This window comes from Hyalella azteca, unplaced genomic scaffold (genome assembly GCF_000764305.2).
Source record: "Hyalella azteca isolate HAZT.00-mixed unplaced genomic scaffold, Hazt_2.0.2 contig10004, whole genome shotgun sequence".
In the NCBI taxonomy this organism is placed as follows: domain Eukaryota; kingdom Metazoa; phylum Arthropoda; class Malacostraca; order Amphipoda; family Hyalellidae; genus Hyalella; species Hyalella azteca.
Window position 1 is genome coordinate 539,303 of NW_025940059.1, and position 22,066 is coordinate 561,368.

Consider the following 22,066-nt stretch of genomic DNA (forward strand, 5'->3'; position numbering starts at 1 on the left):
ATACATGGCTGTTGATATGAACATACCAAGGCATTGTACAGCGCCACAAAGAGCCGGTCTTTAGTCTGGATTTCATAGTCACGGGAGCTTCCATCGCAGTCTTCCGTGGCCAGCAACATCAGTGGACCCAGGCCCTCGGACTGCCGAGTCTCTGCCAGACTCGTCAGCCGCGAACATGGGCCAAAACCTATAGTCACTGCAGCGCGATCTGACACAGAAATTTTAGTAGAGTTTTTTTTTAATTCGTATCTGAAGCAAACTTTAACTTTTAAACACAGAAAACCTGCAGTTAAAATATAGTGACTCCTTAAACACGAACAAGAAAGCTGTTACCTACCAGGAACTGCAAGCAGGTTTTTTTAATAGGGTCGGGGAGCTCGCCTGCCAGAGCGCAATTACCGATATGATTTTAAAACGCTTCTGTCACAGCGCTGTTACGTAATGCTTAGCAAGTTCTTCTGACTAAATGAGTGCAGTTACATTTTTGTGTTACGCTAGGGCGTCTACTAGAAAATGAAGATATAACTTGTTCTGCCAGTGCTTTCCAGAACTCGATCTGTACCTTGTTTCAGCTGCGCGTTATCTAGCGTGGAAAAATTTGCCAGTTTTTTCGCATCTACCAAACTGCCTTCGCACTTCCAAATGCGACTACTGAAGTGCGATTGCTTGCAGTGGTTAGCAGATAGTCTACTAGAGTGCAGTACAGTGCATTGGTTCACAAGTTCTTTACTTGTATGCAGTCCTCAACTCTTTTTTCCAACCCGTATTTTAGAATGCAAATACGTACCTAATATCCTACTAGTATGTCTACTATGGTGCAGTTGCCTACCTGGATTTTCGAGCGCGTCAACCAAAGTTCGGTACGAGTACTCCAGATGAGCAGCAGCAGCAGCGCTCTGAAGCAGAAATTCGCCTCGCGTATCCAACACCGAGTCTTGGTCCAAGGCTACCACTAAGCATATTATATTTTAAAAACGAAAGTTTGCAAATAGACTATCATTATCTCTAAGATAATCAGAAACTACCCATATAAAATTTTTACTTATAAAATACTTCGGCAACAAAGCAATTACAAAGATCTGAAATGATGCATAACAATTCTGTGACTCGAACATTTTTGAAGAAAAAACAACTCGGACGTCAGACGTCAACTTTGACTGTAATTAGGACAAATAACTTCAAACCAAATTGAATTATAAAAAAGGTTCACTCTTCGCTCAATTCTACAACTTTACTCAACTATATAACTTGAACTGTAATAACCTTACTTGAGAACCCACAACTGTAACTTAAGGAGCTGAATATTGTTCTCTCCTTGACTATAACTTGAGGATTTAGAAAGGCTCTTAAAATTATTTTAAGCTTCCACAGCAAAATTTTGCGTAGCTCAACTCATTGCCATGAACCATTGCGATGTATGGGGCAGTAAAGATGGCAATCGATGGTCCTATAATTCAATAAATAAATTACCAGTGTTGATGAATTGGTGGCTTGACTTTTTCACGAATAACTTTAGCTCCTGTGAGAAATGTAAGGCCGACCTTGCCTTATATCAGGCGCTCTATCTGAACGCGAATTCTAAAAGCATTAGATACCTTGGGAAATAATGAAATATTTTATTGCATATTTTGAGCGGTTTTAGACGCATAATAATAAATCTATTGACTCAATGCAATTGACATTTATTTGCGTTAAACGAACTACACGTAATATAGTTATGTTGCTGCATCTAACCTTGATAAATTTAATTATTGACTGACGACTCAATTCACGTAATTCGAAACTGACTGAATGCTACTAAGTTTTGAAAAATAATTGCACTAACGTAAATTATGCCATATGATATGCTATACTACCGAATTTACATGATAAGAAACTTGACAGGGTATGATTTTATTTCAGCTTTAAATTCCGCAATTTAGACTTCAAATGTCATCAGAGGAACACAAAGGCCTTAAAAGAAAATTATGCCGTTTGCACAGCATTCTTGGCGAGCGACCAATAAGCGGGAGAATAGCAAAGTTGGACGCCCGAAAGGGTTGCTCATTTTGGTGACACACGAGTAGCAAATAATCGACTTTGTGCACAAGTGACGCACGATTCAACCTTGAATAAAGCAACATTCAATTCCAGGTCTCTGATTCAATTGCTCAGTTTCCAAAGTCCTTGTTCTGAGAAACGAAGATTCATTTAGGATCTTCGATATTTTAACTTTTACGATACCAAAACCTGGGACTGAGATTGACAGCGGTAGGCAGTTAGATGAAGATGAAGTTTATTTTTTTCATATTTTGAGTGCTGCAATTTTTAAATTCGATTGGAAATCAGTGGTTTGTGCGTATCTACGCTCATTGAAATACTTAGTCACGATTATCTCTTTTAATAACATTTTATCGCAATAATGTTAGTCAAATGTAGTGTGTTCGATCGAAGCTTCATAAACTCGGTAATTTGCTCAGCATGTAAGAGGCGTTCAAGCCACAATTTATCTCAACGCCACAAGAAATACAAAGAGAATGGATCAAGAATATCTTGTATGCGCATATCAAATTTACGACGAGAGTCTTGATGAAAGAAAACCATTCATTATTGTGAAGAAAATGTTTCATCGTAATTGAGGGAAGTAATAAATATTGTATTAAACTTTACTATGATAAACCGACCTTCATGATTTGGTCATAAAAATGGGTTAGTGATCATGAATGCGGCGATGCACACGAAGAAATTTATGGCAATGATATTTTCACTTCTCAGATAACCTTGAATAAAGATTTCTTACAGTTATCAAGTATCTAGCTACTTATTTTTTAAATAGCTAAATTAAAAGGAATATTTGGATCGATCTGCTATTTAGTTATAACAGCAATAAAATATTGCACATGACTACCGATAAGATAATATTTTATATGCTCAGTGTTTCAACGAAGAATTATGAATGAATTAAGAATTAATTCTGAATGAAGCTTGTGCATTGTCCGGCGGCAAAGTGAACTTTTTAAGTAATGCGGCTGCATGAGAGCCTTTCACTGGATTTAAAATTCACTGTTAAAATCTCATAAGATCTCACATGCGGCAATTGAGTCTGTATTTTACTTTTTCGAAACCTACAGCTTAGAATAATAAAGAAAAATAAATAGCCTTGCGTTACTGAGATAAAACTGCCTAAAATTCATTAACGCTGGAACTGAAAGAAAAAAATTAAGTTTGCATTTATAACACTTTTCAGTCTCTACACAAATGATAATATTTCACTTAATTGGTATGATATTTCCAGCAAACCTTTCAATGATAAATTCAAATACACACTTGAATTGATTATAACCGATTGTATTGATATTTCTTACTAATTTTTTACATCCTAACCACCGGACGAATTTAAGAACATTATTATATTACTTTGGCTGAAAAAGCAAAATGGCTGAAAAATTACTCTTAAAATTGACGTAAGGAAACATAGCGAAAATCGCACCAGCAGCAATATTTCCTTTTCTACGATTTTTGATGCCTGATTGGTGCGATGTTTAACGTATTTTGTCGTCCAATTAATCCGCAGAAGTTGAGTCTGAACTGACCTTGACACAGACAAACGTTAATCCTGAGAACTCTAATGTATGCACTTGCTTAGAACAAATTCCATCATTAATGTCTGTGATGTTTTATGATGGCCTATACTAATTATGTCTGTGATGGCCTATACTAATTATCAATTTATCATTTATCAAAAACGCATTTATTTCAAAACTCACCTAGCGTATTAATTTTCTGTGCAGCGGTATTCACATGAACGCTCAAAATGACGATGCTGAAGACAGGCCACATGCAGCCGGTCTACTCGCGCCATTGCGCTCTTGATTTCTCTTCTGGCATTGTAGTAAAAAAAATAGTCGCAAATTATTTTTAAGATGGACGCATATAAAAAAGTCAATTCTTGAAAATTAAATATAAGATCTGAATTAAAGATAATGAGAGAACTTGCATTAAAGACAATACAAAGTTAAATTAAATAAGGAAGTGAATTAAAGATAATAAAGAGAAACCGAATTAAAGATAATTAGGAATTTTTAAAGTAGAGCAACTTACTTCAATTAAAACTACTTTTTTTGCATGAGCATTCACAATACTCACCGGATCACAATACTCTGATGGTGTAACACCCAGCGAAACGATAGCGGCTGATCCCGAGATGGCTGCCTATCGATAGTGAGAGAGAAGCACCTTATAAGGCAGCTTTTAAGTGCGATTGAATAAGCGAAGTTCATTGACTCATGCAAGTGAGACCTTTAGCAGCCGTCACGTGCGGTAAGCAAGTTTTCTATGAAAAGTTTTTTTTTTTGCTGAATTTGAGAATTGTTCGATAAAATGGTTAAGCACAGTAAGACAAAATTATAATCATACCACATTTCGTTTTAATTTGTGAACTATCTGAAGGCAATACTTATCGGTATCAATCTGAAATACATATTTCACTTACACACCTAAATACACCGTGCAATCTTCCAGGCATTATAAAATTGAATTTAAATATATTAAATAATTTTGGATAATAAAGATACAAATTTATTTTCTCCAGTGTATTAAATTTCCATTTAAGTGATAAGAGCCTTTTATTTTCACTTTATAAACTTTAATTTGATTTGATATTTGTTACAAAATTATCGTTCATTTCCTATCATTGATTTTGATTACTTTCAGCATATGTTATTACTTTGTGAGGAACCAAACAGTGATCAGTTATTTACGAAATCTAAACGTCTTTTCGTTGGCGGCTTGAAATGATTAAAGGTCCCGTATTTAGAACATATAAATTCATTAGTAATTATGTAAAATCATGGCAGTCCAAACTCGTCAGTAATTGAACGGAAAAGGTCGGCGAATTCTGAGTCACGCCTGTAGAAGACAGGCGGGTAGCCCATGGGAGCGTCGATGGTGAGAGACGCGGGACCGACTATAGCTGCGGTCACGGCAAACAGGTGAACCCACTCATCCCTAGGCAGGTACACGTCCACTGAGTCCTGCAATAACATTTTGTGCATTCATAAATTATTGACAATTAAATATGGACAGCCATAATATTTTAGGAAAAGATTTTCATATCTAAATACCAGACTAGTTAAGCATAGTTCTTCTTGTGGAATATACACCTCAGATGACTTCTTCCAGCAAATTTTTGTATTTGAAATTTTGTCAGTACTTAAATTTTAAATATTTTTCATCTTTCTCCGCATATTTTAATCATGAAGAATTCGCTCATAATCCCAGCAAGGTATATCTCCACTCTGTCGACCTACAGTGCGGCCTACAGTGCGGCCTACAGTGCGGCCTACAGTGCGGCCTACAGTGCAGCCTACAGTGCGGCCTACAGTGCGGCCTACAGTGCGTGCCTACAGTGGCCTACAGTGCAGCCTACAGTGCGGCCTACAGTGCAGCCTACAGTGCGGCCTACAGTGCAGCCTACTGTCATTCAGTATACCGTCAAAATTCGAAAAAAATTAATCAAACGAACAAGACATTACATTAATCGGCAACATCGAAATATCAAGCTCAATTACTCAATAAATTTTAGGTCGTTCAACTTCAAGTGTCAATTTTAACTGTGCTCAAACTCAAATATAACTATAATTTATGGGAATTTTAACTTTAACTTCCTCAACTCTACTTGAACTCAATCTTAACTTATTACGTATATATGTTATATGTCTATCAACTTTAACTATAGCAAAACGGTATAGTTTAACGGTACTTTTTCTCCTTTCAACTACAACTACATCAATCGTACATGAACTAAACTATAATGGTACTTTTTAGGTCGCTCTACTTAAAGTGTACTTTATAGGCCGATAAACTTCTGTACCTAAAATCAACCTTATTGTACTTCTATGTATATGTACTTGAATGTACTCGTTTCTAACTTTAGCTTGCTCAACTGTACTCAAACTAAACTCTTATAGTATTTCTTAAAGTCGCGCAACTTTACCTGTACTTTAACTTCAGCTTTATGGTTTCAATTTCTTCAACGGGCGCCTATACTCAAGAAAGTGACGCGCCCCATCTTAACCAAGTAATTTCTGCAAGGACGGAAGCCAAGAAGGAAGGAAGGACTACGAAGGACTTCTAACCTGTCCTCTATGCAGGACTGGAGCCACGAGCAAGTCCCGTCCGTACAGATATTCCTCTTGCGTGTTCCAGGCTTGCGATTCTGACTCGTAGTGCAAGAACAGTGGTCTTTGCAGCGGGATACCTTTCAACATAAGTTAAAATCCTAGAATCAAATAAAAATATTTCCCGTATCACATATTAAAATGAGAACAAACATGGGCTTCAAGAGTCTGATCAATCAGCCGAAACCTGCTTAGTTTTCTGGGTTTAAGTGCTCAATCTCAGAGTCCCTTAGCTTTTTTCGATCCCTCATATATAGAGTCGTAATACGACTACTTAATAGCTATTGAGCAGATATTTAGCTAATTAATAAAAAATCATCTATTCATAATTTCTAAAAATTTGTCAATGTTTCATCACTTTCTCATACGGCCTCCCAGCGAACGTAAAACCATCATTTGCATATGGCCATCATTTCCCTACGACTATCATTTCCATGCGAACATCATTTCCGTACACGATCGTCATTCCCATACGCCAGCCATATTCATACGCCCGTCATTTCCATAGAATCGTAATTTCCATACGCTCGTCATTTCTATACAATCGTAATTTCCATTCGGCTGTCATTTCTATACGCCAGCCATATTCATACGCCCGGCATTTCCATACAATCATTATTTCCGTACGCCCGTCATTTTCATATGCCCGTCATTTCCATACGCCCGTCTACCTAATAGGCTAGTCTCCTTGACGAAGGCTGCAGTATAGGGCTTCAGACGCGCGTGAATCTGTGTGAGTCTGGCGAATTGAGTGAGGGTGTCGTTGCTGCTGTAGAACTGGTGGTTGGCGTCAGGCTTGTTACCTGCAGTGAAATATTAGTTCTAACGTCAAAATTTTGTTTAGTAAGCTGCTTACTCAACGATTCATTTCATCATCTGATTAAAACAAGAAAACGTAATCATTCCACAATCTAAATAATACATGAAAACATAGTTTACAACAATTATGACGTATTTTTCGAGGCATTACTGAAATCAATTTCATAAACCATGATCAGCAATGATCATTATTTTGTGCTTCACAATTCCTGACCATTCACGGGTCTTGCTCGAAAGCTATAAGGACGGCATACTATAATGACGGAAACAGCATAGGACAGCGTCTCTAAAAAACGTTATAATTTATAACGTTTTTAAATTACAAATATAAATAATAATAAAATTGGATAATTTATAATAAAGATGAGGAGAACACGTACTCACCAAGAGTGCAAATAAGAACACTCACCGAGATGAGTTCTCATAACCGGCGTGAAAACAGCGTACTCAGCAGATCTGAGGAAGAGTTCCTGCGTGCGCACCATGGGAGGTTGCGTTGTGTAGCCCCCGATGTCGAAATGAGTGAAGCCCATGCCGCTGAGGCCCAGAGACAGCGCTGCCCCATGAGAAATACATCGGTGATAATTTAGCGGTGTGATATTTCAATTATTTAGAAAATTTAGGATATTTCAATTAATAGTTTGTCCTAAATTTCCCAGGTGTCAGCAGCACGATCTTAATATGCCATTCCAGCAAAGAAATGAACCAATTCTGGCAATTCAATATGAATCAGCTCAGGAAATATATTAGTAATCATTGATCAGGAATAGATTTTGATCGCCGAATTAATTCAACCTATTTATTTTAATTTAAACACTTATTTGATCCACAGCCTCACTCACCAGCCACGATGGTGGTAGCGACCCCGTCGGTGGTAGAGAAGTCAACGTCCTGGTCCCCGGCCCAGGCAAGCGTCTGAGCAGCGCCGGCGCCCAGAGCTCCTGAACGCATCCAGTAAACTGCCTCGCCCTCCAGCCCAGCCGCCTGTACTGCTAGCCTACGTTAATGAAGCGGGTATTTAAAATGAAACAAATGTACAAATATTTTAGGTTCAATATCTTGGTGATATTCTACTATGTTTGTATACTCGTTAGCGTCTAACGAATAACATATTTCTGACAGTTTATGAGTCGGATCTAAAATTGCATGGAATGTTCGTTAAATTCTTGATCAAATAATAATTTATGTACCAATCAGAATAGAACATTCGTCTCGTGGCATTTACCACTTATAACCGTTTATAGAAAATCTTAATAATATATAATAAATGGCATTAAAATTAAGTACTTCTGTCATTCACCGCAAATTCCAAGAGCAGTGACTTGAATGCACAAAGTACGTGACGAAACAATATTTAAGTAAAATAATTTATTACAGAGCGCTCACCGAGAGAGGCCACGCATAAACTTTACGCAACCCTCAATTCATTTAAATTTTGAACAAGACCAAAGTTGTTCGAACGGACCTGTTAACTTTTGCCCAGGCTACGGGAAAATAGTTGTGTGTCTCCTCAGCGTTTAGCTCCGTGTTCCTGGAGACCATATTTATGTCCGTGTACTCGCCGAAGTCGGCCATGTAGCCAGGAAACCCCAAGCCAAAAATGTTGGTACTGAGACGTGCTAGAACAAAAGAAGTAGATTAGATACAAACAAATTTAGGACAGCTGCCTAACTGAAGGCAATCAGGCAAAATAAGTAAAAAATTTCATTGGATGCTGACAACACACAAACAAAATCAGATTTCCTTCTCATTAAAAAAATTATGTTGATTGACTTACCAAAAGAAATGAATTCCGTCATAAATAAAACGATCCTAGGTATCGGAGGATGCTGGTGTTAAAATGGAGACTCGTGCCGTCTCCTCGTTTCGACAAGTCTATTATTGATATGACAGTTTTGATCGTGAAAACTAAGCTATTTTGGACTAAATTTTCATTAGAATTTACTCACCAGCATACCAATTCGCAGAGGGGGTGTAGTGAACGTCGACGGTGCCACCGTAGAAACCTCCGAAGTCCAAAAGGAAAATTTGGCCATCCCGGTCACGCATGAGGTGACCGGCAGCCGCGGCCTCCTCGAACATGGGGCTGCCTTGAATTAGATGTGGATTGCAGTAGACCGTCACACGCACGCCATCTGTAGCCAACTCCTGTACCACCTCATCCAGGCCTGGCAAATATAGCATCTAAATAAACATAAAATGTTAAAATAATCAGTTTAGGAAAGCTCATTCACCGAGGTAACATTTACCATGCTTTATAAACAGGGAAGATCGTATAACCAGAGCGTTCTCTCTGGCCTCCCAGTCGCTGAGATTCTAGCCCCAGATTCCCCAGATTCTGGAATCTGGCCCCAAATTCCACGGGGTGGAATAATCATGTGTCTGAAAGGTTTTAGCACTTTATTGAGTAGAAAGTAGTCAGCAGCTAGAAACCAGGTGTGTATGCAATTAATACTCCAGTTAGTATGTCGGTTGGACAGTGGACTTTTGAACAGAAGCCGTTGATGAACCATTCATAGCGATGAAAGATTCATGATCCTAATCACAATCGCAACACAAGTATTCAACGTAAAATTAGAACCAACAAATAAATCGCTCGGAATAGAAGCAAATGTCTCATACCTGGATAGAAGGTACTATTCCAGGCCCAATTCCAGTAGACCCTGTGGCCAAAAGCTGTCTGGATGTACCCTGACCAATCCTGCAGCCAGAGGGCGCTCACGTTCACTCCGGCCTCCTTTGCTAAGTTGTAGTAGTAGAGCGCCTGCATAGAACGTGACTCATTGGTCGTCAGCATTTCAAATTATTTATGTACAGATACATGGTTTCCTTCTTCTATAATGAGTTCCGCTTTTGCAATTAAAAGCATAATTGAGACATTTTAGTTGTGGTGAGTTGAATTTGATGTTTCATTCAACACATCTTACCGGCTGTGGCAAGGAAATATGTCATAAACGGAATCTTAGTTTCTTTTACTGCAATTCACCTCTTCAGTACCATCCTCAAGTCCCAGTATGGCTCCTCCAAGTACCCAGTCAGGCAGAGGAGGTTGAGTCCCTGCCCTCTTGTACACCTTCTGTACGAGACCGAGAGCTGTGTTGTCATAGTCCAGCTCAAGGGTGAGCGATGCCGAGTGGACGAACACTTCGTGGTAATCAGTAGCCGTAAAGTTCAGCACCATATAACTGCCGAAATGGAGTGGTGTGGAGGGTACCAAAAGACTGCCAAAATGAGGTGTCGAGTACCATTTAACAGCCGAAATTGAGTGAAGGGTACCACAAGACTGCCAAAATGACCATTTCACGGGGTGGAATCATCATGTGTCATCATAATTGAGTACCACATAACTGCCAAAATTGAGTGGACCGTATCACATGGCTGCCAAAATGAGGAGTTGACTACCATATGACAGCAAAAATTTAGTGGTTTGTACTATATAACTGCTAAAATGGAGTAATGAGTGGCATATAACCGAACAATGAAATTATAAAAAAAATACCTATACAATATGATTTGAATAAGTAATACTTTATAGGTATATTAATCAATAATTTATTAATTCAATTCATGAAGTGAAATAATAATTTTCCATAATAATAACAACTAAATAATACTTCTATTCATGAAATAACTATTTATTCAATCCATGGATGGTATAATAGTAAATCATGATAGAAGTAAAAAAAGAAATCGTTGCAGCTATCCTAGGTTCCCACTACTCAAGAACTGCTCGGCCTCTGACTTGTTGTTCCAGATCAATGCTGTGTAAAGTCTTGATGAGAAGAAGCTGGACTGAGGCCAGTAAGTAGTGTGGTAAGAGCCTCCGGCGTCTGCCACTGAGTTACTTACATTCGCAACCACACCGTCACCTCGTCCAACACCTGTGCAAAATTTATAGTTGCAAATTAAGTCTAGGTAGGCGTTTCCCAAGATCGTTCATTAAAACAATTTTACATTTTTGTCATCCTGATTCCCGCCATCGCAAATCCCATGTTTAACAATAAATCCTTATCTAATTAAAGATTTTTTGATAATCCGGCCCCTGATCAAAGCAACCTTTGAAATGCGAGTAGAACTCCCAGTTCTATTCGTATATGTGTACTGCTCGCCGCTCTCATTCTAAAATATGTCAACACTTCTTTGCGTCTTTTAAACCAAATGTATATGTATAATGTAGAAAACAAATTTCAATCTTTGAACCTATCTTTTCTACCGAGTTATGCAGTGTCTAAATATTCTCCAATTGGGAAACAATTTTCCGGCCCAGGTAATATCCCAACACGAAAAAAACTATAGACACTAGCTGGAATAGCCTCTAAATATTTGTGGTGGCAGGCTTCAAATACACAAACTTTGTAAAACACCTGCAAGACTATATCGATACCTAACATTTAATTATTCGTAAATGAGTGTTATGTAAAGGATACTGACGTGCCTTGTTCTCTGGTCCAGATTGGGTAGTCGCGACCACGTAGGTTAAAATATGTGTACTGCTCTCCGCCTCCGAAAATTTTTTCGCTTTTTTCAGCATAGATTTTCAACCATAGCCTGTTGATCTTTTCTAGAAGCGGATGGATTGCTGCCGCTTGAACAATCACAGTATCAAACTCCGATCCGTTTGATGCTCCTGACGCCACTAGCAAGTTGATAGTTGCCTTAGAATGATAGTGAAAACAGATGACGTCTTCATTTTAAATATTGAAGTCAATACATATAAATCCGATATTCATTTAAAGGATTGCACAAGTTCTGTTAAAAATTGTCTTGATAGCATATATTTTTACACAATATTCAGATTAAAGTTTCAAAATATTTTTCGATACAAATAATCACCTGTAGATCCGGCGCAGTGTTGGAAGTTAGGACGATCTGTACGAACGTGTCACTCTCATTCACAACCGCGAAGCTGCCGAGACCGATGGCTGTAGATACGTTTTCTTCGATGGCAAAGTTGCCGCTGATTTGTTCGAAACTCGTGTTGCCAGAGCCCACCGTCAAAACTGGAGCACTGATCGTGTGCTCCAAGATCTATTAAGTTCCCAAGAATGTGATGTAAGGTATATTCATTAACATCGACTTCAAGACAAAATCGAATGCGTTTGTATTCAACGTGAAGTCATAAAATAACATGCCAACGATGATGTTGCGTGAAACCTAAAATTGAATTAAACTTAATTTTAAGGTGTGGAATAATCTCACCAGGCGTCCCTGATATGCCACAGAGAAGCCTTCGTCGCTCTGTAGCACTGTTAGATAGGAGCGACACGGTGCGGCCAGTAGCGCAAACGCGCTTAACAACCTGTAAGCCAACATTTAACAATTCCACAAACAATGTAACGAAAATTTATTTCTTAGCTAATCGTAATGCAAACGTTTTTAGAAAGTATAGCTTGTGGCATAAAATTACCTGTATCACGTATGCTGGCGCATGATGAGTGAGATATAAAACCTAATTAAATTAAAACTTTAAAGCTTCCAAATAAATTAAGATCAAACGTGATAACCAAAATCTCAAATTAAAATTTCGATCTTACTCGTCGAATTTCCAAAAAAAAAACATCAGAAAGGCCTTAAACTCCTATGAGAACGGAGTCCAAACTCAACCGTCAAATATCATGATAAAGTTATATCTTTAATCATTCGAACGTTTTAAGCACAGTAACATCGACGTTGAAGAAAGGCCAAATTGGCCTGTCGCTAGTATAATTGTCTCCTGCATAATTGACCGATCAACTCATTTATCAGATTTCTTTCGTTGTTACTTACAGAACGAATAAATTCATCCTTAGTGGAGGCCTAATCAGCTAATGCATTGCCCACGCAGCAGACTGTGAGTGACGTCGATGTCAGCAGCGTTCTGACGATTCTTACTAGCCTTGGCAGATATCACGTGGAAGAGAAAAAAGATCATACGGACGACATAGCCAGGTTGTACAATGCATCTTTCGGTACCTCAATGAATTCATGTTGTCCAAGACACTGTTGTTGACCTCACATTTGTAGACAAACATTTTTAAATGTTTAAACATAATAACAAGCAATTCATCATCATTCAACAATATAAATTTTATAGAAGAAAATGCCACGAAGATTAAACATACGTAATCGTGGGAACATTCGACATGTCTAATGGCCTTCCCGAGCAAAATTTATCTCAGAAGAACAATGTAGATAAAATGCATCAGATAAGACTATTTTCCCACATCTGAGACGCTCAATCAAACCACTAACCAAGAGCAAACTTAGGTTGTCAATGCAATTAAAGTCAACGAATGCTCACTCAATAAACTATCTTGTTCTAAGTTCCAAAAACAATAGGCTTCATTTAAAAATGGCACCATCGTAATAAGCACTTGTTACTTCGAACACATTCGAGCGGTATATGAAGCGATGCATCTGGGCTAGCCTAGTACGTTGTCAGAATGTAGAACGGACTAAACTTAATTTTGTTCTCCGTGAACTAAAATTACTTCCAACAAGGAATAAAAGATAATTTGGCAATTAGATTTTTTATTCAATGCGAAACGTTAATATTTCAACTTCGGACATCGCAAGTCGGTGCATCACTCAGGACCAGATTCGAACTCCTTCCGTTGAAACTCGTACATAAGACGCTCCTGAAAAAAAACGGAAATACGTCAAATCTATCATGCACAGAAATAGAATCGTGAAAAAATCTATCCTGATTGCACCCATGATGATCTGCTCGATAAAAAATGCATATTTAAAAACGAGCATCACGTAGCATCGGCAGGCACATTTCAAACGCGATTATTTAAGTAGTTATAACAACAACCTTCAGCAAGAAGCTGCATGGATATGAAATTTGAACGAAGAGCACCAAAATCATTGAAATATAGTAAATATTTCGGTACATACCTTCTCGAGTACTGATGGTTTGACCTCCTTGAAGGCCATATCAAAATGTCGTGCATAGAGCACGAACTCCCCGTCGGGATAAAAGCACTTCATTGACGGCACGCCAATGTCGGCAGCCGCGGCCATGATTTTAGTAGGCCGGTTGTCACTCGTTGAACCGTTATCTAGCTTTCTTTTCTTGGAGACAGACTCAACAGTATCGTTTTCAGTAGTAGAGATGTTTTTCTCGTGCTCATCGATCGCCGCTTTGATTGCAAGATCGACGAGGTTCCTGCAATCGGCACCAGTAAAGTTCTGGCATTCTTGGCGCTGAGCAATAGCTTCCACGTCCACGTCAGATGCAAGGCACGGTAGAGAGCCATTCTAATAAAAAACTTGTAGTCAGTCAATTTACAAATAACAGTTCAGAGATCTTTCCGCAACTAGCGTTCTGTGACTTAAAATTTTGAGGCGGTTACTTTATCAACATTAGAGAAAGAGGGCGACTTCAAGAAAAAATATTTTAATCGAAAAGACATCTAAAATAATAATATGCGTTTAAAAATTACTTTTTAAATACAACACTTCTAAAGAATCCAGTGTCTCCTGTGTTACACATGTACAATGAATTTCTAATTTTATTATTAAATGATAAAAATTAATTTTTTTAATTCTATTTTTAAAAGTATAAAAAATTGAAATTTTTCAAAAATTTTTATTCTGTCAATTGATACATGCATTGTCTCCAACTTTACGCAAGTGTGCAAAATTTCAGATCGATTGGACAGGTAGAAGTGCGTTAAATATCGATAATAAGTAATGTAGCAGATAAAATATTTTTTTCATTTTTTTAATATCAAAATTTTTTTTTAATTTTCAAATTATTGATTCTGTCAATTAATACATGCATTGTCTCCAGCTTTACACAAGTGTGCAAATTTTCAGATCGATTGGAGAGGTAGAAGTGTGTTAAATATCGATTATAAGATTTGTAGCAGACAGACAAACAAACAAACAAGAAGTGAAGTTAAAGTTAAGTGTTGTAATAATAGAGAATGAATGATAAACTGGAATCATTGACGTTTCAAGTTACCTCGTATATCCAAATGACCTGTGGCAAAAACTCAATCTAGTTGTAACTTTTCCCCTAAAATGAGAAACAATTTGCATAGGACGATTCAAAGGCATTCACTAATCGAAACAATCGAGTATTCCAGAAAATTATATTTAGCCTATTTTTAACGTTAACCATTTACGAACTTTGGTGGTGGCTTTGAGCACAGAAACTCTGCCCTCAGCATTTGGGAGGCCGACGTAAACTTTAGTGTCGAAGCGACCAGGCCTGAGGACAGCAGGGTCCAGGATAGAAGGTAAGTTTGTGGCGGCGATGAGATAAATTCCGGGACGCGCCATGAACCCGTCCATCTCCGTGAGCAGCATGTTGACGATAGTCGACTTGCTGCCAGACTGCAACAACGAGATCATTTAAACATCTTGAATGTGTTATTATTATAAATAGCCTGAAAAGGTCATGTTGTTCATGTAAAGAAACGGCATAAAACAATAACGTGAAACTCATGGATTAAACACCTACTTCAGAGCCTGTCTTGGAGCGCCTGGGGCAGAGGGAGTCGAACTCGTCGAAGAATATAACGCACGGTGCCACGGAAGCCGCGCGGGCAAAGACTTCACGAACGGCACGCTCGCTCTCGCCCTGGTACATGGAGAGCAGCTCGGGACCGTTCACCGTCAGGAGGTTGATGCCTGCCTCGTTGGCAACAGCCTTAGCGAGCAGCGTCTTACCGCATCCAGGGGGTCCCCACAAGAGAACACCTACGTTGATCATAATTCACGGTTACCTTGTGATACTAATAAAAAATACTCATTGGCAGCCATGCTGCTTAACGTACAATGACTGGTCCCTTATGAAAGTATTTAAGCACAACATATAAATTCCTCTCAAGAAACGCAAAATAAATAAATATCAAGGTAGTTAAAAAGGAAGAAATTTATATGAAAATCTCACCAGTCACCAGAGATCAGAACTTGTGAGCAATAACCACGGGGAGTAAGCACTTCACAATAGAACGAGAGTATTGAAAACCAAGCAAGAATCTGAAGTATTTAAAGGATCCTAGTCGCTCATCTTTAACTACGCAAGCATCCCAAACAGCCACAACCGCTGTACACACACAGATATCGCACCCGAGTTCTGCCTGAGCCCGAAGCGTGAGCTGTACTCGGGGCGCTTAATGGGCTTCAGGATGCAGTCCCTGAGTCCCTTCTTAGCCACCTCCAGACCACCGATATCTGCCCACGTCGTGTCAGGGATCGCGGGGAACCCGTGACGCTTCAGGCTAGGCACCACCAACTGTGAGAACATAAATTTAATCGCCTCAACTCCTAGACTTTTCATATTCCCTATGATCAAATAGTATAACAATTTTCACACCATGTAATATGAAATTTTTGATACAAGTAATCTGTCATAAAATATCGACCAGCAAAATAGATATTACAAACAGCAGGAAAAAAATACTGTCTATTGGCAAAAATAAAAGTGATAGAGCAAAATAATGTGCTAACTCCTCAAAATCATAAGTACGAAAACTTTTGAAGTGCCTCAATTTTTAAAGAGCTCACATGGTAGCTGAATAATGGCTTTATTACCTTGACAGAGTTCAAAAGATCGTCCGTCGTAATCAGAAGTTTGGCTGGATCGCTGCCGTCATCATTAGATTGAGGACCAGAAGGGAAGTCACTGAAACTCTTGGCTTGGCCATATGACGACTCTTTAAATACTCTGCAAAATAATTTCTACACATTTCCAACAGTTCAAGGTATACAGCCAATATTAATTTTTTTCAAAATTAATATGCAAAAATATAAAGATATTTCACATGGAATATTACATATATCAATTAGTCACAAAAAGATCAATTAATAGCGGTTCAAAAGGATAGTAATAGCAAGTAAATTTGTTTGTTTAAACCTCATTACTGGCGAGAAGTAGGTTTAACCATGACTGACAGTTGCCATGTATAAGGAAATTCAACACGTAGCATACATATTACCTACTACGAACATCTTGCCTGCTGCTGACATATTACCAATTGCAAAAATAATGCAGGCTGCTGATATAGCACCAATTTCAGACATATTGCCCATTCTTATCATATTACCAATTATTATAAAACTACTTCAGACACATTACCTGTTGCTCGCTAGTTTACGCGCATGTTTCACAAGACAGACGAGGTCTCCAGCAACGAAACCAGAAGCTTTCAGAGCCACGCTCGCCAGGTCAACTTCTGGTTCAGCCTCACTACTGCAAAGTTTCTGTGCACATATGACAAATTATTAGCACAAAATAAATCATCATTTACATAAATCAATTCCAATACGCAAATCAAAAAATTCACAGTAACCTCAACACTTGTCGTACAGCGTAGGTACAAATGAATATATATACCTACACTAGGAACGATTAAAACATTGCAAAATTATGCAGTCTGATGAGGGTTAAGATATACTACATAAGCGTGGTGAAACCTATACCATTTTGAAGGGAAAATATCTCATGCCACATGACAAAGGTTACCCGGAGGATGCTCTCCTTGTCAGACACTGATGGAGGCGCGATGTGAATAAGCTCAGAGAAACACTCGCTGAGACGCCAGTCCAGCAGTTCAGGTTTGCTAGTCTCTGCCACGATCAGCACACGCGAGCCAACGCTGTTAGCAGCCATGCCTAGTGGGGAACACCGGTGTGGTTTTAAATAACTCATAAAATGATCAAGCATTATTTAAACTTATGATAAATCTAGATCTGAATAACAAAATTTCGTAAAACGATAGTAAATCATAAAGCAAAATTCACACAATACAAAAGAAAATTATGAACTCAAAAATAATAAACTTACAATAGCCTACAAAGTTACGTACCTGCTATGTATTTAAACACAACAGACGCAACACTGTGCTGCTCAGGCTTGCTGGCAGCCGACACCTCGCGGGAGTACAGGCGGTCCAACTGAACAAGAACATTAATATCACTAACACTTATTAGCTATTGCAATAAAACTAAGCATAACCATTATCATGGTGGGTACCATAATACGTTGCATGTATTTAGTTAGGGGGTATCGTTTTTGCATGAAGATATTACACAATATGAAATTTTCAGTGCTCTGAAGTGACTGAACAAAGACAGGAAATTGAAATTATTAAACTTATCTTTCATCAATCAGATTTAAAAACAATAAGCTTTTCTTTCATTAATCATATTTAAACACAATACCAAGGTAAGTGTTAAGATTTAGAAAACAAATAACCCACAAGCAAATGGTTTCATTGAAAACCTTCATTTTTGTCATCAGAGCTGTAGAATAATACCACACTACAACACTAACATTTTTTTTGCTAATGACATTTCGAAAAAAAAACGCTCATCTCATAGCCTCATCAAGAGTGAAATCTAATCTAACTCTTGCCCAAAATTAAAAATATGATTGGAGAAGATCAAAAATCGTTATGTAGAGATGTGTTCATTTAAGCTACTTACTATTCCCTTATCATGATCATTTAATAGTTATGTACCACCTTTGTTACATTTTTGCACACTCCTGTGTGAATCAAGAATAAAACCAGAATAAACAGAATAAAAGAAAAAGACTGAACCTGATGGAAGAGAATAACCCCTGGCAGAGCAGAGTGAGCTTTTGCAAGCTCCTCTTGCATCTTCTTGAGGGGGGACGAGAGAGGTCCTCCCGCTAACACAGACTCGACCTCAATGAAGTGCAGTGGCAGTGACATTTTCTGCAAAATTAACACAAAATAATTGATTAGGTTTACACAGTCTTAAAAAGAATCATGAGCAGTTGAGTGTTTTTTGTAAACATAAACACTCTTTGTATACAACTGGCATCATAAAACAAAGGACCATCATTACCGATCAGGTCTTTATGATATGATAAAACACAATACCATAAACGAAAAAAAATTTGCTGTAATCACTATATAAATAGGTAGTCAGCAGGGATTTGAGCAGTACACTAACATATTTTAAAGTTAAGAAAAGAGGAGATGGAAGCAAAGGGGGAGTATACTATATCAGCAAAACTGCCTGTTTAAAAACAGAAAAATTATCATAACAAATTTCTTACATCCAAAAATTATCCATCATTCACAACATCACAAGGGTCAATACTTCTTGAATGGATAGTAAGCAAAAACTGTCTTTCACATCTCAGCAACAAAGAGAATAGACAAGAGGAATGTAACTCGAAAGGAGAAACATAAATGATTGGTTGCGTACGTAAGAGGTCAGCTACTTATGCAAAAAAGGCACAAATATAAGGTTAATTTAATTTATCTTTCTCACATAATAACTTAACCTCCCAAAAACAGAAACCTATTCTCAGATAGAGCAAATTTTGTTATTGATTCAGAGATAATTCCGTAAAGATATTAAAAATCATATAGGACTACCAATTCGTTAAATGATGCAGCGGAGAATGCTGAAATGCATGCTGCTAAGTATCAAAACACATAAGATTAAACCTTCATGAAATTGAACTCAGGATGAATGTTAGGTAAAACAATAAAAAAATCAGCAAGCAGATATATTAATGATGAATAAGAAGTAATTAGAAGGGAAAGCAAGCCTCAACTGACATCGGCCATGGCCCTGATGAGGGACGTCTTGCCACAGCTTTCCGGTCCTGTGACTTGCAGACACACGGCGCGCTGCTCTGGCCGCTCCATCATCAGCCATAATATGCGACCCACTGGCTGTAAAATATAATAATTTATATTGAAACCCATACCATTCATCTGTCAGTGAATGGTCTGAAAAATAGTCTTTTTTAAAGGACATGGTCGTAGTAAATAGAACGACAAAACAGAAGAAATCATAAGCATGTTATTTGTAAACACTAGATGCACGAGTAACAAACTACATGAGAAATATGAAGCCTGTATCATAACAATTATAGGCATGACACTGAATTCTAAACAATCTCAATGAACAGGTAACTCTGTTTCTGTCACACAACTAAATTACTGAAATAGTTTTTGTGTATGCCAACATACCTGCACCAGAGATGACAGGCCTTGTAACTCCTCAAGCTTAGGTGTCTCGGTGGGAAATACTGGCAGCTCAGGCACTCCCTTGCGGTTCTTCTTCATGATGGAGCTGACAATTTCGTCTTCCAGCTCATCCCCCTTTCTAATAGATACATGCAGATGACTTCATTAATGCTTACGTATGAGATTTAATTTACTGCACTTAAATAAATTCAAAAAATAAAAAGAGTACAGCATACAATAGAATACATCAAAAGCAAATAATTTCCAACAGAATGCAGCCTTTTTGAACGCTATTCCAGAAAAAGTAAAATACAAAAGTACTTAATTTAATTTTACAGTGAGCATGCATGTTTTGGAATCATGTTAAAATTTTTTATGAATGTGCAAAGCAGAGAAAATGTTGACTTCTGGAGGCCAAGAAACTATAATATAATTTTAGTTGGCAACGTACTTGCTACTTGGACATTTCTCCCCATCTAGATTTTCCAGTGTCTGAAAGTAAATTATAAATAAATTATTAATTAAAGAATTTGAGGAGTTGAACAAAGATCATATACCTTCAAAGATGCCTAACTAAAATGAAAAAGTATGGAATTTTTTTGCAATATTACAATGAATATCAAAACATAATCTCAGATTTAATAAAATGCACCAACTCAAACATAAAGAAATATATTCTCTTGTTTTCTGATAGAAGCAAATATATGAAGGCCTTCAAAGGCAAAAGTAACATAGTTTCATTAACTGAAACACAACAAAATTATTTGCATGCAGTTTCATTCATTAGAAGTTTTCACATATGAAATACAAGCTGTTAAAGATGACCAGTACCAGAACTTCATATATGTGAGAATTACTAACCACAACATCATCTGAGGAATCTTTGCCAGAAGTCTTTTTCACACCACCATTTTCAGCAGCCTCTTTCTCCTCCTTCTCCATTACCTTGTAGTTCCACTCATATGCTATGGGATAATTCCAGGGGTAAAATAGTAAGAGACCATTAGAAGAAACATTTAAAATGCATCACAATTGTTTTCACCTAAATGAACACTAGAACACAATAAATAAGAATTAAATTGCAAATCAGTACATTCATGAAGCTCCTGCAATGCAATCAATAAATCATTGCTGATAGCACTCACCTGATGTAACACTTTTCCTGAATGGCTTGAATTTCTTGTGCCTGAATTTATGGTGAGTGTCGATGAGATGTTGAGTCAAAACGTCCAAGTCCACAGTGTCGTGAGTCTCCATATACTGAAAATCATAATATCATTTAGAAAGATGCCATCAGATACAACCAAAACTTGTCACAAACCCAACCAAATTATAACACATTTATATTCAGGGAATCTGATGTCCCCTTAAAATTTAATTCATGCTTTTCATATTTAATTACTGGGTGTTAGGTGGGTCAAGTAACGTTTGAATTTTTTCATTGTTCAAGGTAAAAAATATATACCATATCTACTCTGAAAATTCAGTGCTTGGTAGCACAAAAATTTGAAAATGTCATAATTTCATTTACATCGTCATTAAAAATTTACCTAGCTCATTTAAATATACTCTAACATCAAAATAGTTCATGAATATCTATATAGGTAATATATATAAACAACTCACCTCTCTCACTAGACCCGGAAGTTCTCGCTCAAGGAAGTATGGCTTCTGCATTTTATGTAACTAGCACAAAGAGATTCAAGCAAATGACTACTATTTTGACAAACCTTGTAGTTCCAAATATAAATATTACAACTTTAGTAATATTTTTCCTAAAACTGTTAAAAAATATACTAATTAAAAATATTTAACATATTTATATTAGAATAGCAGAAATAAAATACTTTTTGTAAACACTCCTCAAAATTTTGACTAAATTGGATTACTAACAGATCCCTTTATATATCTGGCTATTTCAGCTCACACACTTGTGTTGGGCAAGTCTTTTCCTGCCAGGCTTTATGTTTCTTAACTTAAATCTACTTGCTTATTTGTTGGGAACGTTTCAGTTAACTGTCAGTAAATAATTTGTTAATACAAATCCGTATGTGTTTACCAGCAGATCTAGTTCACTTCGAGTCCACAGGGACACTGAGTTGACGGCTGGATGCATCACAATGACATGAGCTATTTGGGCAG

General features: G+C 37.5%; 2 protein-coding genes across 2 annotated transcripts; both read right to left on the reverse strand.

Moving 5' to 3' along the window:
• Positions 1 to 4,608: 4,608 nt before the first annotated feature.
• LOC108675977 (sulfoquinovosidase) lies at positions 4,609 to 13,267 on the reverse strand. The gene is made up of 14 exons (XM_018164030.2): positions 12,744 to 13,267; positions 12,177 to 12,276; positions 11,811 to 12,005; positions 11,413 to 11,632; positions 10,720 to 10,858; positions 9,964 to 10,162; positions 9,600 to 9,741; positions 8,927 to 9,145; positions 8,443 to 8,596; positions 7,820 to 7,974; positions 7,387 to 7,533; positions 6,830 to 6,961; positions 6,117 to 6,238; positions 4,609 to 5,012 (listed from the first exon to the last, which is right to left on the reverse strand). Exons 1-14 carry the CDS (start codon positions 12,758 to 12,760, stop codon positions 4,827 to 4,829), a joined length of 2,127 nt encoding a protein of 708 aa, XP_018019519.1. The 5' UTR covers positions 12,761 to 13,267; the 3' UTR covers positions 4,609 to 4,826.
• Positions 13,268 to 13,470: 203 nt separating this feature from the next.
• LOC108676127 (nuclear valosin-containing protein-like) lies at positions 13,471 to 21,710 on the reverse strand. Its single transcript, XM_018164171.2, has 16 exons — positions 21,551 to 21,710; positions 21,070 to 21,184; positions 20,786 to 20,889; positions 20,376 to 20,416; positions 19,928 to 20,063; positions 19,511 to 19,627; positions 18,515 to 18,652; positions 17,780 to 17,867; positions 17,437 to 17,585; positions 17,050 to 17,174; positions 16,506 to 16,638; positions 16,041 to 16,206; positions 15,430 to 15,668; positions 15,096 to 15,302; positions 13,857 to 14,219; positions 13,471 to 13,594 (listed from the first exon to the last, which is right to left on the reverse strand). The coding sequence occupies exons 1-16, from the start codon at positions 21,599 to 21,601 to the stop codon at positions 13,541 to 13,543; spliced, it is 2,226 nt and encodes a 741-aa protein (XP_018019660.1). The 5' UTR covers positions 21,602 to 21,710; the 3' UTR covers positions 13,471 to 13,540.
• Positions 21,711 to 22,066: the final 356 nt, after the last annotated feature.